Source organism: Coffea arabica, chromosome 10e, assembly GCF_036785885.1.
Source record: "Coffea arabica cultivar ET-39 chromosome 10e, Coffea Arabica ET-39 HiFi, whole genome shotgun sequence".
NCBI classification, from domain to species: Eukaryota; Viridiplantae; Streptophyta; class Magnoliopsida; order Gentianales; family Rubiaceae; genus Coffea; species Coffea arabica.
In genome coordinates, this window is record NC_092328.1 from 7,651,344 (window position 1) to 7,670,513 (window position 19,170).

Sequence of the window (19,170 nt, forward strand, 5' to 3'; positions counted from 1 at the left end):
ATTTTTTAACAGTGTGATAATGCTATACCGGGGTGAAAAACTAGTTTGGACAGGATTCGAAAACAAATCTTGTGCCAAATTGATTTCTCGAAATCTTAGCCAATATGTCTTGGACTCAAAAGAAAGTTTCAAGGGAATGAAAGACCAATTGGAACAAAACCATTAGGTCTCAAACAATTCCACAAGAATCCTATTCCACAAGAATCCTACCCCTAACAGAATACTACAAATCTACTAACACTAGCTAACAACACTCTTCTTAAGTCCTCTCTTAACCCTCTTTTCACCATCTTCATCATGGCATCTTTCGAAATTAACGTGGATGATTCAACAATGAACGCTCCAAAAACCAAAGGTCATGGTTATGAAGCTGAAGGAATCGATCCTGAGGAAGAGTCACCTATAGAACAAGTGAGATTGACAGTCTTAAACCATGACGATCCTTCGCTACCCGTATGGACTTTTCGGATGTGGTTTCTTGGACTTTTATCATGTGGAGTTCTTTCTTTTCTCAATACTTTCTTCAGTTACAGAAGTGAACCGCTTGTCATAACTATGATTTCTGCACAAGTTGCCACATTGCCTATGGGACATTTTATGGCCAAAGTGTTACCCACAAAGAAATTCCAGATCGGTTCGTGGGAGTTTTCGTTGAATCCAGGGCCGTTTAATATAAAAGAACATGCATTAATCTCCATATTTGCTAATACTGGCAGTGCATTTGGGGGTGGAACTGCTTATGCTATTAGTATTGTGGATATTGTCAAGGCTTTTTATCACAGAAAAATTTCTTTCTTGGCTAGTTGGATTCTTGTTGTTACAACCCAGGTAGAATTTATTCATGCACCTGTCAATTAGCGCCTTTAAGACCATTTAACATAACACATATGTTGTGATTGCTATGTTGATGTTAGCTTTGATTAATTTAAACAGGTATTGGGATATGGTTGGGCTGGGATAATGAGAAAGTATGTTATAGAACCTGCAGAGATGTGGTGGCCATCAAGTCTTGTTCAAGTCTCTCTTTTCAGGTAATTTTCACTTTTTTCTTTGTAGTGCTTAAGCAATCAATTTCTAATAATTAATCAGCGTTAAAATCTACTCAAATCTTTTGTGTTCAAACATTCAATTTTTGGTAATAATTAATTAGTCTCAAAATCTTATCCACCTTCCCAGTTTATCTGGTTTCATTTGATATTTTTCTTTTAATCTAATTCATCTTAAATTTCAATGTGACAAAAACTTATTAGATATCAAAGAAAGGTTTTTGCAAAATATACGAGTAGGAGAAAATCAGAAAAATTAAGGATACAGTTAGGGCAGCTACGGGAGTGCTTCCTTCACTCATTGCGCGTTTTATGAACTGAATATATTCATTAACCAATAAAATGTAGCAGTAACTAATGAGTGGAGGGGAAAGAGGGTTAGGAAGAAGCCATTGAAGATCGATCATATACTAGCATGTATTTAATGCAAAAAAAAAAAAAAAAAAAAGATCTTCTCACAAGTCAAGTCATTACTAGCTAACTAGGCAACCCTTTAATGAAGAGTCAAATTTTCAAACTTGTAGCAATAAATTAACAATGAAGAAAACAGATCTTGTTGGTCTATCATATAAACAAGTGCTATAAGAAGCCCTTCATTTTGCTTTAAAGTCTTATTGATTGAATAAATGATTGTGAATATGTGATGCAGTAATGCTGGATTTCCCTCTACTGGAATAAAAGTTAGAAAAGCTTTATGTATTCAGGATCCATATCAATTTGGTCTTGCTTAAAACCTTGATTCTTCATTCTTTCTCTTCTGCACACAAGTTTTGATTTGTAAAATTTGTATTTGTAGGCATGATTATTCAGAACAAATTATGAAATTTAGAAATTACCAATAAAAATACTACCTGTGTTGTTTGATATAATTGCAGGGCTCTCCATGAGAAAGATGATAGTCGCATGTCAAGGGGGAAATTCTTTCTAATTGCACTGATCTGCAGCTTCTCTTGGTATACATTCCCTGGCTACCTCATGAACACATTGTCTAACCTATCATTGCTCTGCTTGCTATTTCCCCGTTCTGTCACAATGCAGCAACTTGGTTCAGGCATTCGTGGGCTTGGTATAGGATCCTTCACCTTTGATTGGACTGTCATAGCTTCATTTCTGTCAAGTCCTCTAGTGTCTCCATTCTTTGCCACAGTCAATGTACTCGTGGGCTATGTCTTAGTAGTCTATGTGTTAATTCCGGTAGGTTACTGGGGACTCGACATATACAATGCCAAAACCTATCCCCTCTTCTCCTCGGACTTGTTCGATATACACGGGCAGAAGTATAATGTATCGGCTATTGTGAATGACAAGTTTGAGATAGACATGACGGCGTATGAGAATCAAGGACAAGTACATATAACCATGTTTTTCGCAGTTTCTTATGCCCTAACTTTCGCTGCTGTGGTTGCTACAATTACTCATGTGGCTTGTTTCAATGGAAAGTAAGTTTCCTTTTATTTTTGAAGTGCATGAACAACTGATCTCTCACATTTCATCTGTGTTTGGTTCTCTATCAGAGTTCGATTTTGAATTTGGTTTCTATCCCACTCCTTTCCGAATTATGCTACAGTTCTAGATGAGAAACTTCTTTTGGAACTCTGAAAACTAGAAGCAAGCAAGCCGCATTGAGTTTCATTTTGTTGCATCATAAGGTCAATGGATCAATCAAAAAATTTCTTGGCTAATCATTTTCCATTCTGGTAACTAATGAAACCTTCCATAGACAGTAATCTCAAGCGTCATATATAGAATAATCTATCCTTGTATTAATCTCAAGCGTTCTGCCGTTTATCATTTTCTATCCTTGTATTACTAAGGCAAACCGACTGTACAGGGAAATTTACAACCTCTTCCGAGCTTCGAGTAAAGGAAAACCAGATATTCACACAAAACTTATGAGGAAATACAAGGGCATCCCTGGCTGGTGGTTTGTCCTCATGCTTGCACTATCATTGGCACTCTCACTTGGACTTAGTATATTCATGAAAGATCAGGTTCAACTGCCCTGGTGGGCACTCCTTCTTTCAGCAGGTCGTGCTCTATTTTTCACCCTCCCAACAAGTATCATTGCAGCGACAACAAATCAGGTAAACCAAACAGCACTCTAATTCCACCCTGCTGTTTTTATTCACACAAAATTCTAATTGTTTGTTGGTTAAACCTTATAAAGAAGTATGTTGAAATATAAAAAACAAATCAGAAAAAGGAATTCTTTTTCACAATCTAATAGCCTCGTTCATCTTTATTTGCTTTCTTACTTGTTTCTTTTGTCTCTCCTACTGGTAGACACCAGGGTTAAACGTTATCACGGAATACGTATTCGGTATATTATATCCAGGAAGGCCTGTAGCCAACGTTTGCTTCAAAACCTACGGATATATGAGTATGAGTCAAGCTGTTTCGTTTCTGAATGATTTTAAGCTAGGGCACTACATGAAGATTCCGCCAAGGTCCATGTTCATGGTTCAGGTACTTCTCTTTGTCTTCTCGTCTTTCGTCTATGGCTTCTGTGTTGTTGCTTGAACCACATTCAGGATGTTGTGGATGGTTGGCTGTAAGTATGGAGATGTAAAGATTGGCGAAGATGTTTGCCTATCTAGTCCTTTTTCTGTGTCAGTCAATTCAAATATTATCTCCTTCTTTGCTTATTCATCTTTTGTTGCATAACGATTTAGCTCATTGGAACCATCATCGCTGGAACAATCAATATCGGTGTGGCTTGGTACATGCTGACAAGCATCAAGAACATATGCCATTCAGAACTTCTTCCTGCTAACAGTCCTTGGACCTGTCCTGGTGATAGCGTATTCTACAGTGCATCCGTTCTCTGGGGTTTGGTAGGACCCTTACGAGTCTTCGGGCCACAGGGAAAGTATTCTGCCCTCAACTGGTGTTTCCTGGGAGGTGCCTTAGCTCCCATTTTGGTGTGGCTTTTACACAAGATTTTCCCCAGCCAAAAGTGGATCAAGCTTATAAACTTTCCAGTAATTCTGGGATCAACAGGCAATATGCCTCCGGCGACATCTTTGAACTTCAACAGCTGGATTTTTATCGGAACTATCTTCAATTTCTTTGTCTACCGTTTTAGAAAGAGTTGGTGGCAGAAGTACAATTACGTCCTATCGGCCGGATTGGACGCTGGCTTGGCTTTCATGTGTGTGCTCTTGTATTTCTGTCTTCAGTACGAAGGTATAGGCATTTCTTGGTGGGGTACTAAAACTCATATGGCAGAGCATTGTGAGTTGCCTTCATGTCCAACAGCCAAAGGAATTGAAGTTGACGGATGTCCAGTACAATAGTACTATTGCCTGCTAAAAACTTGTGATATTCAAACAGAATTTTTCTTCCTGGTATGTTTTCAGTCACATTGATTTGCAATTAGCAATACGTAGTTTTGCTTTTAGTATTGGTCTGTTTGGTTAGATGTAAAATATTTTTATTACGAAAATATTTTTTGTTGAAATTATTTTCTAGAAAAAGATTTGCATTTACATAATTTTCAGGTGTTTGGTTGCAATTTGAAACTTTGCTCCTATCATTAAAATGTCAATGACCAATCGCCACCACCTCTGTTCTCTGCCCATTGCTAATGTACTTCATCACTAACTGACAAGTCCTAACCTATGAAATCTATACGTGAAATAACATTTGTTTTTATGTATTAGTAATATTTACAGACTCTAAATCCAATTTTCATAATCATATAGTATAAACTTCCAAGGGTAAAAATCAAGGGCAATTTGATGAAAAAGATTGGGGTTTCAAAAGAAAATAGAAAAAAAAAAAAGAATCTGCATGAAGAAGGAAAAATCAAGTTGTTAAAAAGGAGAAAATTTCATCTGCATCGAAAGTTTGTCAGTAATGGAATCATTGATGAGTTTGCCGCGAGCGAAGATTCATCAAATTGTCTGACATGCTTTTGGGGTGTTTCGTGTTTTATGGATTGAATGTTCTTCTTTCAACATATGATAGGAGTTTCGACTTTGTCAACGAATGCGTTGTTTTGGAAACAAATTCAGGGAGTTTCGATTTTGCTAGCGGATGCATTGCTTTGAAAAACAACTTCAGTTCCTCATCTAAGGAAGTTGTTTTAAGTTGTTTTACATCCAAATGAGAAAAATAATTTCTCAGGTAAAATATTTTCACTTGGTATAAGACAACGAAACATTGGAAATTGTGAAAAACATTTTCCAGAAAATATTTTCAATCCAAACAAATACGGTCCTAAATCAGGAGTCAGCATAAACTTCTTCTCGATATTATGTTTCCTTCATTAGTAAATCATTGCATTCGGATCACTTATTCTCATATGTCACCACTCCTTGCGAACATAATTACATGCAAGATTTTAGATCTAAATTTATTGAACAACTACTTACTAAATCTATAGCTTTCTAAGAAAAGACTTCTCATGTCAACTGACTTGTAACTCTATCAATTGCTTGTTTGAATCTATGTAAAATACAGGATAAAAACGAGCCAAAAAAAAACTGATCTAAACTGACTTACGTGGGAGCTCAAAGCTAGTTGCTTACAAACGTTTGCTGCAAAATCGATAATCCCCCATGATTAAATTAACCTGATAATAAGAGAGAGTGAACGACAAAAAATAGCATGGTGGATTAGACACAAAGTTTTGGTAACAGAACTGAATGTTATTCATTTCTTGGAATTCCAAGTTTCCAAAACCCTGTTCGAATTCTTGAGCGCTAGGATTTCTTGTTTCTTATTTCTTGCTGCTTCAATCCCCAACACGATCTAGAATGGCAGGAAAAGATCGAGGACGATGGCAACAGAAATGAAACGAATACTTTATTTATTTATTTATGATAATTTGCTCGATTTTTACCTGCTGCAGTACTGAAATAGCTTGAGCCTTGAGTATTGTACTTGCAGGATACAGAATTAAACTAAAATCATGTCTAAGTTGATCATGCCCTCCATACTAATCCATTACGGCGGTTTCTAAATAATTGATATATTCTGATCATGTGCCAGGGATATTCTTTATGGGCCTTCATAAATTAATATCATGATACACAACTACTTCACTCCAAAAAAGAAAAAAGGCAAACACAAAAGGTTAATGTTTATGAAAAAGAGAAGGACAGCAGATTTACTTCGAATTTATGAAAATCGTGAAATACAACAAGGATGATACAGGACTGGATGTTATTCTTCAAACATGGAGTATGGGCACAGAACTGAATGGTATTCTTTTGATTTGCTCTACAATGATGAAGTAGCTTGGACATGAAAAAATATATATATATATATATATATATATATATATATATATGTGTGTGTGTGTGTGTGTGTATGAACTCAGTCATTGTACCTATAAATAGGTCATAAATTCTCTTTTCCATTACATTGAAGAAACCAAAACAAACGTGAATCATGATGAGATCGTGGATGGTAGTACTTATTTCATTCTCGATGGCCCTTTGTCTTCTTGCAAAACCCGATCCAAATTGCTATGAGCAATGTGCTGAGAGTATGATTTGCAGGTACCCTAGAATTTCTGCATGTGTTCAAGGCAATGTGGCTACCCGCCAATAGATGCATCCTTCCAAAACACAGAAGCCGCAAAGACTCCTGAAACTGGTGGGCCAAATTGAAGGCTTCATTCAGTAGCAAAAGTAGAAATGCTTTTGTGTTATTTTTATATATATGCACAAGAATGGCTCGAAAGCTTTCAATTATTCTCTTGCAATATCCGTGGAGCACAGTGGGCTATGGCTTCTGAACGACGATTCCATCTTTGATTATACCAAATGCATTCCAATATATAGTTTGTTGAGTTAAACCATGCAGAAGAATTGGAGGAAACTAAAGATCTTTCCCATTGAATTAAACATAGCTGAGGCTTCCAATGTCTTCCTATTCATTCGTATCAGAATTTCGAAAACTCTAATGTTGCTGGGACAGCATCTCCACCAACATACCTCAAAAAAGGGGAAAAAAAAAAAAAAAACCTCCACCAATATGTCCATTGTAATCAACTAAATTATGCCTAATTAGGAAGGTTTTTTTTTTATACATAGATCCAACTCGTTTTAGTACATGCCTCAGTCTTCATTGGTGCTTTGTCAGGACACTATAACTCAACTATGATTTTACAAACCATTTCCTCATTTACCAGATCAATACAATTAAATTCCGAGGCAGCTGTCGCAAACAGGGTTTGTATATGTAAGTTTTATGATTAAATTTTATATATACTGATAGTGTATACACTATTACGATTGAATGTATGACACATATATAAAATTTGAGTTTCAAATTTAGATTCGAATTATATGTTATGCATCTAATTGGGTTTCAAATTCAAATTCGAATTATATGTTATGTATCCAATGGTGAAAGTGTACGCACTGTTAGCATGTAGAAGATTAATTCAAGTTTTATACCGTAACTTCTAAACTGTCGGGGAGAGTTTGTTATAGCTACTAATCCTTTAAGGTGGGTTTTGGATTAAATGGCCTTTCGAGAGTGAAATTATTTTCATGAAATACTTGAGTTGCCTTTCGTTCGGCATATGGTTTTCCACTTGGCTGATAACATATATGCTTAGATCTCGTTTGGTTTGCACTTTCTTTTGGATTTTTATGTTCGAAAAATACAATGTACCAATATATAAAGTGTGCGAAACGAAACACATTATTTTAACAAATATTTTATTAAAAACACAATCCAAACAGGCTCTTATTAAAATACATTGTTTCTTGTTTCCAGAGAAAACGTCATCGACTGTGAAGTGGATTTCATGAATAGTGATTAGTGAATTACAACGTTAAGTGTTGGATACAGTTGATGATGTACTTCAAGTGGGGAAGTTAAAAAAAAAAAGGTCATATATTAAAAGATACCCATGGATAAAAGTGATTAAAAAGTGCCTATTTATTGACAAAGAGCTATTTATACATTAAGAGATATCTATTAATGAAGACGTATGTATATGTGAAAATATATCTATCTAATGCGACAGCTTCATTAAAAGGGTTTGCAGACTACTACAAATAAAAGGTTGTAGACAATCATTTACTCACTTGAGAAAATCATACAAATAGTCCCTCACATGTTAAATCCGTGTATTCTACATCTCTCACATATAAAATATGATTTTTCATTCCCCACATATTGATTTCGTAGCTTTTACATCCCTAACATATGAAATGATAATTTTTCGTTCCTCACAAATAAAAAAAATGCATATTTTTAGTCCCTCAGCTCATTCTTATTAATATTCATGTTGCAAAAAAATTACACACTCATGTCTCACAAATTTTAAGGGCAAAATCAGAAGATTGCATGGGAAGAGGAAAAAATGCCCCTCACATTTCTTTCTTCTTCATTTTATTTTTCTTGGGCATGGTTGCCTTTGGTCGCCACCTTTTTTGTCATAAGATCTCCTACTTAGTTTTTCATGCAGAATTTGATTTTAATATTGGTTTTTACAAAAAAAAAAAAATGAACAAATGTGGGTGAAAAATAGAAAAAGCACTAGCGGATAGAATCTGATTTTGATATTAGTTTTGTGCTTTTTCCTCAAATTGGTTTTTGCTTTTTATTCTTCTTCTCCTCTAATGAAAACACAAATTCTCTAAATCATTCTAGGGAGAGTTTTTTTTTTTTTTTTTTTTTTTTTGTTGCTATAGGGAAACTCTATTTTAGCTTTGTAATTCCTTGAGAGAATTGCCACAAATCCAATAACGAAATAGTAGGGACAAATTGCCTTAAAGAAAGTGAATCTATTCACATCAGTCATGATATATTTGCTATATTTTTCTAACAAAAAGTACTACTTACACCTATTTTCTATATTAAAGAAAGTGAATCTATCCACATCAATCGTAATATATTTTCTATATTTTTCTAACAGAAAGTACTACTGAAACCTATTAATTTTAGGTAAAAGACAATTAAGTGCAATGTAATAAAAATGTGTATTAATTCTTTTGTAGGATATTCTTACTCGTGTTGCATGTGCTGTCCCAAAGCTTCTGGTTCCATGTTAAATCGGTCCAACTTCAGTTCACTTAAGAGAAGTAGAGCATGTATTCTTACTCGTGTACCTTTATTATTAAACTTGGAAACAGAAAACCATTCTTTCAATTTTTATCGCTAAGAAATGATAGTGATTCGAATCTATATATATATATATATATATATATATATATATATATATGAAAGTAGTAATTTTAATTAGAGTTGTTTCTCACTCTTATGTGACATGCCTAATTAAAAAGAATTAATGGGTTATGGGTCATTTGAATCTTACCCATATTGAATATTTAATTATATGTTTAAAAATTATCCCTAATTTTAAAATAACTTTAAAAAATAACTAATCTTATGTTAATGATATGTGTTTTCTATCAAATTATTACACAGAACTATAGTAAAACCTTTTTCAAATCACAATTATTAAAATCTTACATATTCCATAAATTACTTCATTTTACACCATATCGTTGATTAGTATTCAAATTGTTCATCATCTCTTCCCTTTAATTTTCAATTAACTTAGTGAAAAGAAAAAAGAATTAACTGTTGCACCGACATATTTACCATTATTGTTGATTTATTGATGAAAAAAAGCGGATTGCTGGATCTTTTCTAGTTAATTAAATGTGAATATATACTTCTAGGTTTATGGTCATTAAAAAAAAATTAAAATTATCTAAAGCATATTTATAAAAAAGAATATCTACCAAGTTTTTGATATGAAATACATTATTTGATATATCCTATCACATTATAGTGAAAGTATGTAAACAAATTTTTAAAAATTAGTAAATAATTGAGCATTTAGAATCCATTAATTTTTTAAAGTTAATATGAATGAACATATAGGATTGTTGTTAATTTTTGTATTTAAATTATTCATATTTGTATAAATTCACAATAAATAAAAAAAGATAGTGCTAAGGCACGGGCAAACTTTTAGTTCTAAATGATTGAAACTATTACAATAATAGAATTCAATGCGCTATTTTACCATCTATTGGTGAATTGAATTAAAAGTATGAAATTTAAAAGGGGGATTATAAATCTCCATTAAATCTGTGCATCAACTTAAACTGTTAAATCTGAGACCAGGCAAGATTAACCACCTATGTAACTATGCCAGTGTAAGAGGACGGATGCCTTCTTCCTTCTTCCATCAAAAATCCCCACTACTGTTCCCCAGGAATCAGGGCCAAGGCCACCCTCATAGCCATCCCTAAACTTGAGTTCTGTTTGATAACTCAATTCACCATTTAAATTTAATAGATTCAGATTTTAATACATCCACATGTGTTTGATAATCAAAAATTGAACATTCAAATTAATTAAGTGGCACTAAATTTTGAGGCAAAACTTACTCTTAAAAATAAATCATAAACTATTCACTTATCACTGAATATGATAACATTCAAATGTATTTGATTTAATACTTAACAATTCAATAAATTAATGAATTCAAACTTTAGATTTTAGATTTCAATTTTCAATTTTCAAACTTTAGTTTTATCAAACGTACCCTTGGTTATCTATTAGAGTTTTCAATTATGCAATGATCTTTTATGGACTAAAAAGATTTATGCACATATAATACTTCAGAAAGCGCCAAAAAAAAAAAAAGAAAACGGCAAAAAAAAAAAGGTATGGACTGATATCTTGAAAGGCCCAAACAAGTTGCCGATAAAACCCGTCAAAGCGTCCAAGATTAGATGGGCCTCCAAGATTATCAGCATCAAGGGCCTCCAAGATTATATGGGCCTTGGAATCTCTCTGTCTTTTCCAATTCTCTGGCCCTCTGACAGTCTCAGAAGACAAATATGGGATAAGAATGACGAAGAAAAAATCGGAAAAAAAAAAAAAAAAAAACATGGCGGCAGAATTCACAACCCTGGGTTCTTCTCTTCCTTCATCCCTCAAGCATCCACTGCTCATTAACAGTAAGATTTCTCTCTATTTAAACTTCCTAGTTTCTACTTAAAAGGCTAGTTCCTTTTTCTCTCGACTTCATTCTAGGCATCTCATCATTTTGGCTGTAGAAATTTTTACTCTGTAGTCTGTTCACTTGTTTTGGGATCTATACATTGCAAAATTTGACAGTGTTTTCTTGCTATTAACTTAGCTGACTGTGATAGATAGCTAAAGAAAGATAAATTTTTGGTGGGGTGAAATGGAACTGATGATGCCCTCAGCCAAAACCCCTGAAGGTTTTTGCTCATACCAGTCTGTACTTCAGAAAGACAGCTCAAGAATTAGTATTTGTTCCAGCTTGAATTCAGTTAATGTCCTTGTGGATTGTCAGAAAGCTAGGTTCTTTGTCCCTTCTGTTGACCGTGGATGTGAGTTGAGAAAACTAGTGGGGTTGCCAAAACAGAGGCAAAATAGAATCTTTGCCATTTCAAAGGTCGAAACTTTGAATAGTAATGGTAGTACTAGTGGTAGGTTATATGGTTTCGAGAAAAACTCACAAGAGCTGGGGCAAGCTTCCCCCAACTATGAGGAGTTTGAGAGTAATATCCATCTTCGCCGGTTGGTTAGAAATGGGGAATTGGAGGAAGGATTTAGACATCTTGAGGTCATGGTCTATAAGGGTGATATACCGGATATAATTCCATGTACAAGTTTGATTCGAGGGTTTTGTAAGCTCGGGAAGACTAAGAAGGCGACTAGGGTCTTGGAGTTTCTTGAGGAGTCGGGGGCTGTTCCAGATGTTATTACCTATAATGTGTTGATTAGTGGGTATTGCAAGTCTGGGGAGATTGATAATGCCTTGAAGTTGTTAGACAGGATGAGTGTTGCTCCAGATGTGGTAACATATAACACTATTTTGCGATCATTGTGTGGTAGTGGAAAGTTGAAGCAGGCAATGGAGGTTCTTGACCGGCAGTTGAGGAGGGAGTGTTATCCAGATGTAATTACTTACACAATTTTGATCGAAGCTACTTGTAGGGAAAGTGGGGTAGGACAGGCAATGAAGCTCTTGGATGAGATGAGTGCTAAAGGTTGTAAACCTGATGTGGTTACTTATAATGTTCTCATCAATGGTATTTGCAAGGAAGGGAGATTGGATGAAGCAATAAAGTTCTTGAGAAATATGCCATCATATGGTTGCCAACCTAATGTGATAACACATAATATCATCTTGCGTAGCATGTGTAGTACAGGGAGGTGGATGGATGCAGAGAAACTCTTGACTGAGATGCTTAGAAAAGGCTGTTCTCCCAGCGTAGTTACCTTTAACATACTAATTAATTTCTTGTGCAGAAAGGGGTTATTGGGTCGAGCAATTGATGTTCTGGAAAGGATGCCTAAATATGGATGCACTCCAAATTCCTTGAGCTATAATCCTCTGCTTCATGGTTTCTGCAAAGAAAAAAAGATGGATAGGGCAATAGAGTATCTGGAGATAATGGTATCTCGGGGTTGTTATCCAGATATTGTTACCTATAACACTCTGCTTACAGCATTGTGTAAAGATGGAAAGGCTGATGTTGCAGTTGAGATTCTAGATCAGCTAAGTAGCAGAGGTTGTTCTCCTGTTCTAATCACTTACAATACCGTGATTGATGGACTGTCGAAGGTGGGGAAGACCAAAAGTGCGATTAAACTGCTGCACGAAATGCGTGAAAAAGGTTTGCAACCAGATATAATTACTTACTCTTCACTCGTTGGAGGACTCTGTCGAGAAGGAAAGGTCGATGAAGCCATCAGTTTCATTCATGAACTGGAAGAACTTGGCATCAAACCTAATGCTATCACATACAATGCTATCATGTTGGGCCTTTGTAAAGCTCGCCAAACAGATCGCGCAATTGATTTCTTGGCTTATATGGTATCTAAGGGATGTAAACCTACTGAATCTACATACACAATCTTGATTGAAGGTATTGCTTATGAAGGATTAGCAAACGAGGCATTGGAGTTACTGAATGAATTATGCTCCAGAGGAGTTGTGAAGAGGAGTTCAGCAGAACAAGTTGCGGTCAAGATTTAGCTAGAATGCATGCTTTGGCTGGATTTAGAGTAGATGTACTCTCAGTTACTTTGAGCATGAATTTTGTGATTGCAGTTACTTTGTGATCTATTAAATGCTAATGGGCTCTTACATTACATGTGTTTCTTTTTTTCTTTTTTTTTCCTGGCTTCTTTTACAATAAACTGGGGGTGATCTACTTCAATGTTTTTGCCTTTTAATCATCCCAATCACTTATATTGAAGTAGATTTCACTTGAACTCAACAAATTGGTGTAATAACAAAAGAGTACATAAACTAACTGTAATTGAGTTATGGTCAAGATTTAGCTAAAGGAGTACCAAAGTGCATCTTCTCTCTCTCTGTCTTATTATAATTTGGAGTGAAATGATTCAATTTTTTTTTTTTTTTTTTTTTACTTTTAAAATAACTCATTTACCTATGTTTAACTACATTTCACATGAACAAGAGAGATGGCTTAAATGGTACAAGGTATTAGGTAGCACCTACTGATTGCTTAAAATTTGAAGTTTTAAGTAGTGAAAAAGTTAAAAGTGAATCGAAGACAATGAATAAAAATCTGTATATTCACATGATAATTATAGTGGAAATACCCTATTATTATTGCAATTCTTCGAAGGTTATTGCAATTATCTCTCCCGTCCTATCTCTCGCTTAAATTTTTTTTAATATAAATAAATATAATATAATAAGTAATCTGTATTGATTCGTATATTGATTAGTTATGCATATATATGTTTATTACTTAGGATATATGTTTGATCATCTCTATTTTCCGATTTGTTTTGTTCTATGTTATGGTGGAATGAAGGCTTGGCAATTATTTTTGTCTTAGCTACCTAGTGCTCTCTTTCAATACTTTCTTGTTTCATTTTTCTTTTCTTTTTCACTTTTTTCAGCTCTTTTTTGTTATTTTGTTCTTTAATTTAGCCTTGATCTATTGGACAGGGGGTTTCAGAGTTGGTTTAGATTTCATCCTTGAAGGAGGAATAATGGAATATATATATATATATATGTACAAGACAATTTAGAAAAAGTGATACCATCAAATTCCTCATATTTTACCACTTAGAAATTTTACTTTTATAAGCATTGTACCTTACCGCAGAAAAGAAAATTTGTCGATTACTTTCTCTAATGTATCCAACTATCAAAACCTGGTGAAAGAAGGTTTAATTTGGCTCGAAGATTGCTTCGCAGTCATCATATTCGGATAATTTGCATGCAACAAAAAATGAGAGAGATTCTTCGATTCCTTTTGCTATATTGATGATGAGATAATTAAGAACTCGTATGGTTCTTCTAAAAATGCAGGTCATCTTGTACTTTTTAAAGATTCTTATCAGCGTGAACTTACATACTTTCTGTCCCCTCCGTATCCTCAAATTTCAGTAAATTATTACCAGACAAAATTGATGTTTTAGGGTATTTAAGTAGCAAATTTATTTCAATAAATTTCAATACATGCAGGAATTAGAGATTTTGATTCAAATCCCTTACCCCTATTAGCACCCAAAAAAAAAAAAAAAAAATTACGCGCACTGGCAACAATCTTAACACATAAAAAATTATGTGTTAAGATTGTTGCCAGTGCGCGTAATTTTTTTTTTTTTTTTTTGTTGCTCTAACAAATGGTATCAGAGCTCTAGATTCAAGATTATGATCCTGAAGGTGTCTGTGGTGCCTGGAGTGTGCGCAAAGTTTTTAATAGAGGAACCTGTCCCATAGAAGGGTATAGAGATTGTGGTAGAGTATTCGTATATTGAAAAATTGGACCATGAGAATTGATCTTGGAGTACTCGTTCATTGATTGGAATTAAGGAAAAGTGGCCCTAATTGGACAGAGATCTAAAAAGATGACTCTATTGAGATTGTTGGTATTGTGCAGTGATCGGGAAAAAAGATGCTACTAGATTGTTAATTGTCACAATATTGTTTGATCATGTCTAAAATTTTGTGAATGTACATAAATTGTTTTGAGCTACCACGGAGACAGAATTTGTGAAAAGTGAAAATTATTACCATAAAGAAAATTATGAAAGGTATGATTTATTAGTTGAAATTTATATGGATTGTTACCCAAGGAAATATGGTGGCCCTAATTGCGAAATGGTCAATATGGATGACATTTTTGATTGGGGAGAATTAGCAGCAAAATTGTATGCAAATAGTCCACTTCCACGCGTAAATTTGCAAATGGTATTAGTTGTAAATTGGAGTTGCACTAGAATTACACTACTACAAAGGCTGCAAAAGGGATTTAATCTCACGATGGCATCAGAAATAACAATATCAAAAGTTTGGTTTAAAGAATGCATTGTTGACATATTTTAAATCAAGCAATATTTGAAAATTTAGTAGTTTTAGAATTATATTTTTATTTGGTAACTATATAAGATTTGGTATCACAGTTGGTTTAGTAAATAGAATTGAGTCATGTTTTGGTATCATAATTAAAATAAGATTTGTAGTTATGTTTCTCTATTTAAGGACTTGGAGCCTCAGTTTGTAGTTGAGAGAAATTAGTAAATCACAGTTAGTGTAGGAAATAGAATTAAGTCATATTTTGGTGTCATAATTAGAGTTGGATTTGTGGTTATGCTTTTCTATTTAAGGATTTGGAGTCTTAAGTTCGTAGTTGAGAGAAATTAATGAATTGAAACAAAATATTTTGTTTTTTCCTTGTGCCTTTTTTTAGTTTATTATTTGTAAGATTTTAATATTACTTCCGCTTTGTGATTTTTTGTGCTAACACCCCCTCCCGATTTTCTAAATCCCATCCCTCTCCTACTAGAAAAAAAAAAAAAAAAAAAGTAGCGCATATATTTGAAATTTTCAGGACAATTTCCAAATAGGTAAAACTGTTTGGTGTAAAAAACAATTAACACCATCATTATCCCGCCCTCTATTTCTCTTTTTCACCAGACTCTTATCTCATTTGCAAATTATACCAATTTTCCCCTTATTTTTTTCATTCACATACAAAGAAAAGAGCGTCCACATGATGGTGCGATATCTCATTTTGTTACAACCACATATCAAACGTCCTTATGGGCAAGAGGGATCAGAAAAAGACAGCAAAAGCTGCCAAACACCCCCTCATCCACCAAGAATAAATTTTCTGCAAGTGTATAGCTAGAAATCAGCATAATCCTCACACCAAAAGTCAGGAGCAAAACCATGGTAAGGTATTCATCAACTCATGAGGACGCTAAAAGAGGAGAAAAAGGGTTATATTCATGCTGGGGACGTCTCAAAATGATGCTTCCTTGGATAAAATCAAGAGAGAAGGGTCGCCAAAATCACCATGCAATGCAGGGAGGAAAGCTGCTTGCAGGTTGTGATTGTGTTTCCATCGTTGAACCCAAAGGACAAAGGCCAGCTGCTGTTAGTTTCAGGTACAGCCCATTAAGCTATGCTCAGAATTTCGACCAATGGGTTGAAGATAATGATGAAGACGCCATACTTGTTGATTTTTCCTCCAGATATGCAGCATCTAATTCATCTATTGGTCGTCATGAAACAAAGTGATGATTGTATATATATATACTCCAATCAGATGATATACTTTAATTTGTGCAAAACGATTTGATACACACATCCAAAATGTTGCTTAATGCAAATAATGGAGCTTAGATTTTGTAAAGACTCCAGACACTATACAACTTTCAAGTGTTTTTTCTTCGTTAGTTGAATACATGCTGATATGTTTGTGTCCTTTATTTGTGATAATTTAGAAAATTAAGTATCATCCTTTAACTGATTTCCTCTATTTGCTTCTCATTTTGATCTTGCAGTGTAATCACTAGTAAATAACATGACTTGTGAATTTTTCCCACGCGAGTTCTTGAAAATTTTCATGTAAGTAATGAGCTCTATATATGCAGCATATACTTTCGCAGGCAAACAATCTTAAAAAAAAAAAAGAAAATCATCGTGGGAGACTAAATTTATGTGATAACGGGTTCAACCAAACTGAGTACCAGCGTTCTATCATCTAAGACGAGAAAATTGTTTGCACATGACCATTACTTCGAACTCTAGGCTAATTTATACTCAATTGGCAACCTTTTATCGTTGTGTTCCCTTTTATCTTACGTTGCTTTTGTGTTTTCTTTTAATCCTCAGAAGGATGATTATAAATTGGGAAAATTTTGAAGTATTTTCTTTAATATTTGTCCGTATAAGTGCTTCAAACTTTTGGTGGCTGCAGCAGTTTTTTTTTTTTCTTTTGGAGTATCAAAGAATATTTCTTGAGTTCTTAACTACTCTTGATTTTGCTGCCAATACAATTTCTAGAATCCAAATGTCCTTTTCTCTAGCTCTTACAGCGTTGCATGGCATACCGTACCCGCACACCTGTCCAACTCAAATTAACAAAAAAAAAAAAACGAAAATGAAAAGGAGCAAATAAATAATGTTACTTTCTTTTCTTCTTTAATTCTTGCAAAATTTGTCAAATTGGTCCCTAACATTTTTCAAAAATACTTTTTAGTCCCCAATATTTAAAACCAGCTAGAATTGTCCCTTACATTTTAATTATAAACCATTTTGGTCATAATGCTCGTATTTGCTCATTTTTTCGAACGAAAATAGCACGTCTCTCTCACGTGGGTATATTTTCAAGAGCAAAATCGAAAAGCACACTTCATTAACAGTTTATTAACATATTAGATCCACCAACAACTATCTTCCAATTTTAATTCAATTCCAGCTCATTAACAGTATCAAAGTGCATATCCAAGAGGCAACCAAACCAGTCCAAAGCAATTTCTCTCTTCAGATTCTTCGTTCTTGATCAGCTTCCAACCGATTGATTGTTCTTAATAGACCAGATATTATTGACACAGATCTACTACTCATTGGCAGGTCATACCACTTGAAGTAGCAACAAGCACGAGTTACCTAAAATGCACAAAGAACATCACATATCAAGACCAAATTTTAACCCCAAACCCAAATTGACTTGAAATGTTTAGCAAGCTTACTCCATAATTTGGACAACCATAGAATCTTCTCCCTGGATTTGCAGGTTTCCAATAAGTCATAATGATAGGCTCCTTTCCACAAAGACATCGTTCGTTGTTCAAATCCATTTCACTCTTCAATATGTCAGCTTATTCTTTACATTTTCTTACTGTTCTTCCTCCATTACACAGCCATCCAGTTGCAGCTATGTTTTTCCTCTTCAATTTCATTCTTTCAATGAGACAATTAGAACACAAATGGGAAAATATGAAGGAAAGATGGCTTTACTTAACCGAAAATAAAGTGTGTTTTTTTTATTTTGCCCTTGGAAATATACTCAGGTGAGAAAGGCGTGCTATTTTCAATTGCAAAAATGAGCAAATATGAGTATTGGAACAAAAATGGATAATTTAAATGTTAGGGATAATTCTGGCTGATTTTAAATGTTAAGGATTAAAAAAAATTTTGGGAAATGTTAGGGACCAATTTGGCAAATTTTCCTTAATTCTTTCATATTTTCAAGAACTTTTGGCATCCAGCCTTTTCTTCTTCCCTCGCTATTTTGGGCAGCATCCATTTCCTTTTTAAGTTTTTACCACTTTTTTTTCGTCTACTAGAGCCCAAATGTAGTGAAGAGAGCCCAAAATATTAGTATGTCATGTAAGCATTCCTCTAGATTATAATTTCTCCAAATAGAATGGCTACAAAATTTTCCATTTCAAATAATTTGGTCAATAAACAAGTGGTATATAACCAATTTGCCTTAGATAAATTGACACCAAATGAAGCATAAGGCGTAGGTCTGATTGTAGGTTAGGAATTCAGACCTCTGCGCCTGCTATAAAATTTAATGAATGTTTCAATAGGTGTACATTAACACATCCCTGTAGTCATGCCAATAGATTGGCCTCGATATATTTGCCTGTGCACGGCAAACTCCATCAGCCATTCCTTTACGTATACAACTGACTAATAATATGTCTTACGCACTTTTCTTCTAAAACTTCAACAAAAATGTAAACGAAAATTAAGAAGCCAACAGGATGCCAAAAACCAATCTGTGGCAAACGTAAATAGCCCGTCCAAGATTTAAAAATAGTACCTTAAGATTACCAACAACTCAATATAAAGCTCATCAACAGTATACCTCAAAATACT

The 19,170-nt window shown here is 34.3% G+C and overlaps 2 protein-coding genes across 2 annotated transcripts; both read left to right on the forward strand.

The window, feature by feature from the left end:
* Window positions 1-453: 453 nt before the first annotated feature.
* Window positions 454-4,342, forward strand: LOC113711188 (oligopeptide transporter 2-like). Its single transcript, XM_027234369.2, has 6 exons — window positions 454-828; window positions 934-1,031; window positions 1,922-2,485; window positions 2,878-3,130; window positions 3,330-3,512; window positions 3,719-4,342. The coding sequence occupies exons 1-6, from the start codon at window positions 469-471 to the stop codon at window positions 4,340-4,342; spliced, it is 2,082 nt and encodes a 693-aa protein (XP_027090170.2). The 5' UTR covers window positions 454-468.
* Window positions 4,343-10,848: 6,506 nt separating this feature from the next.
* Window positions 10,849-13,160, forward strand: LOC113713084 (uncharacterized). The gene is made up of 2 exons (XM_027236801.2): window positions 10,849-10,990; window positions 11,173-13,160. The coding sequence occupies exon 2, from the start codon at window positions 11,221-11,223 to the stop codon at window positions 13,042-13,044; it is 1,824 nt and encodes a 607-aa protein (XP_027092602.1). The 5' UTR covers window positions 10,849-10,990; window positions 11,173-11,220; the 3' UTR covers window positions 13,045-13,160.
* The last annotated feature ends 6,010 nt before the right edge of the window (window positions 13,161-19,170 follow it).

What these genes read in the sequence shown, in the direction of transcription:
- LOC113713084 (XM_027236801.2), top strand. Translation starts at nt 11,221, where the DNA reads ATGGAACTGATGATGCCCTCAGCCAAAACCCCTGAAGGTTTTTGCTCA.
- LOC113711188 (XM_027234369.2), top strand. Translation starts at nt 469, where the DNA reads ATGTGGTTTCTTGGACTTTTATCATGTGGAGTTCTTTCTTTTCTCAAT. An exon ending in TTCTTGTTGTTACAACCCAG is followed by an intron (nt 829 to 933) that starts GTAGAATTTATT and finishes TAATTTAAACAG; the next exon opens with GTATTGGGATATGGTTGGGC. An exon ending in TTGCAGCGACAACAAATCAG is followed by an intron (nt 3,131 to 3,329) that starts GTAAACCAAACA and finishes TCCTACTGGTAG; the next exon opens with ACACCAGGGTTAAACGTTAT.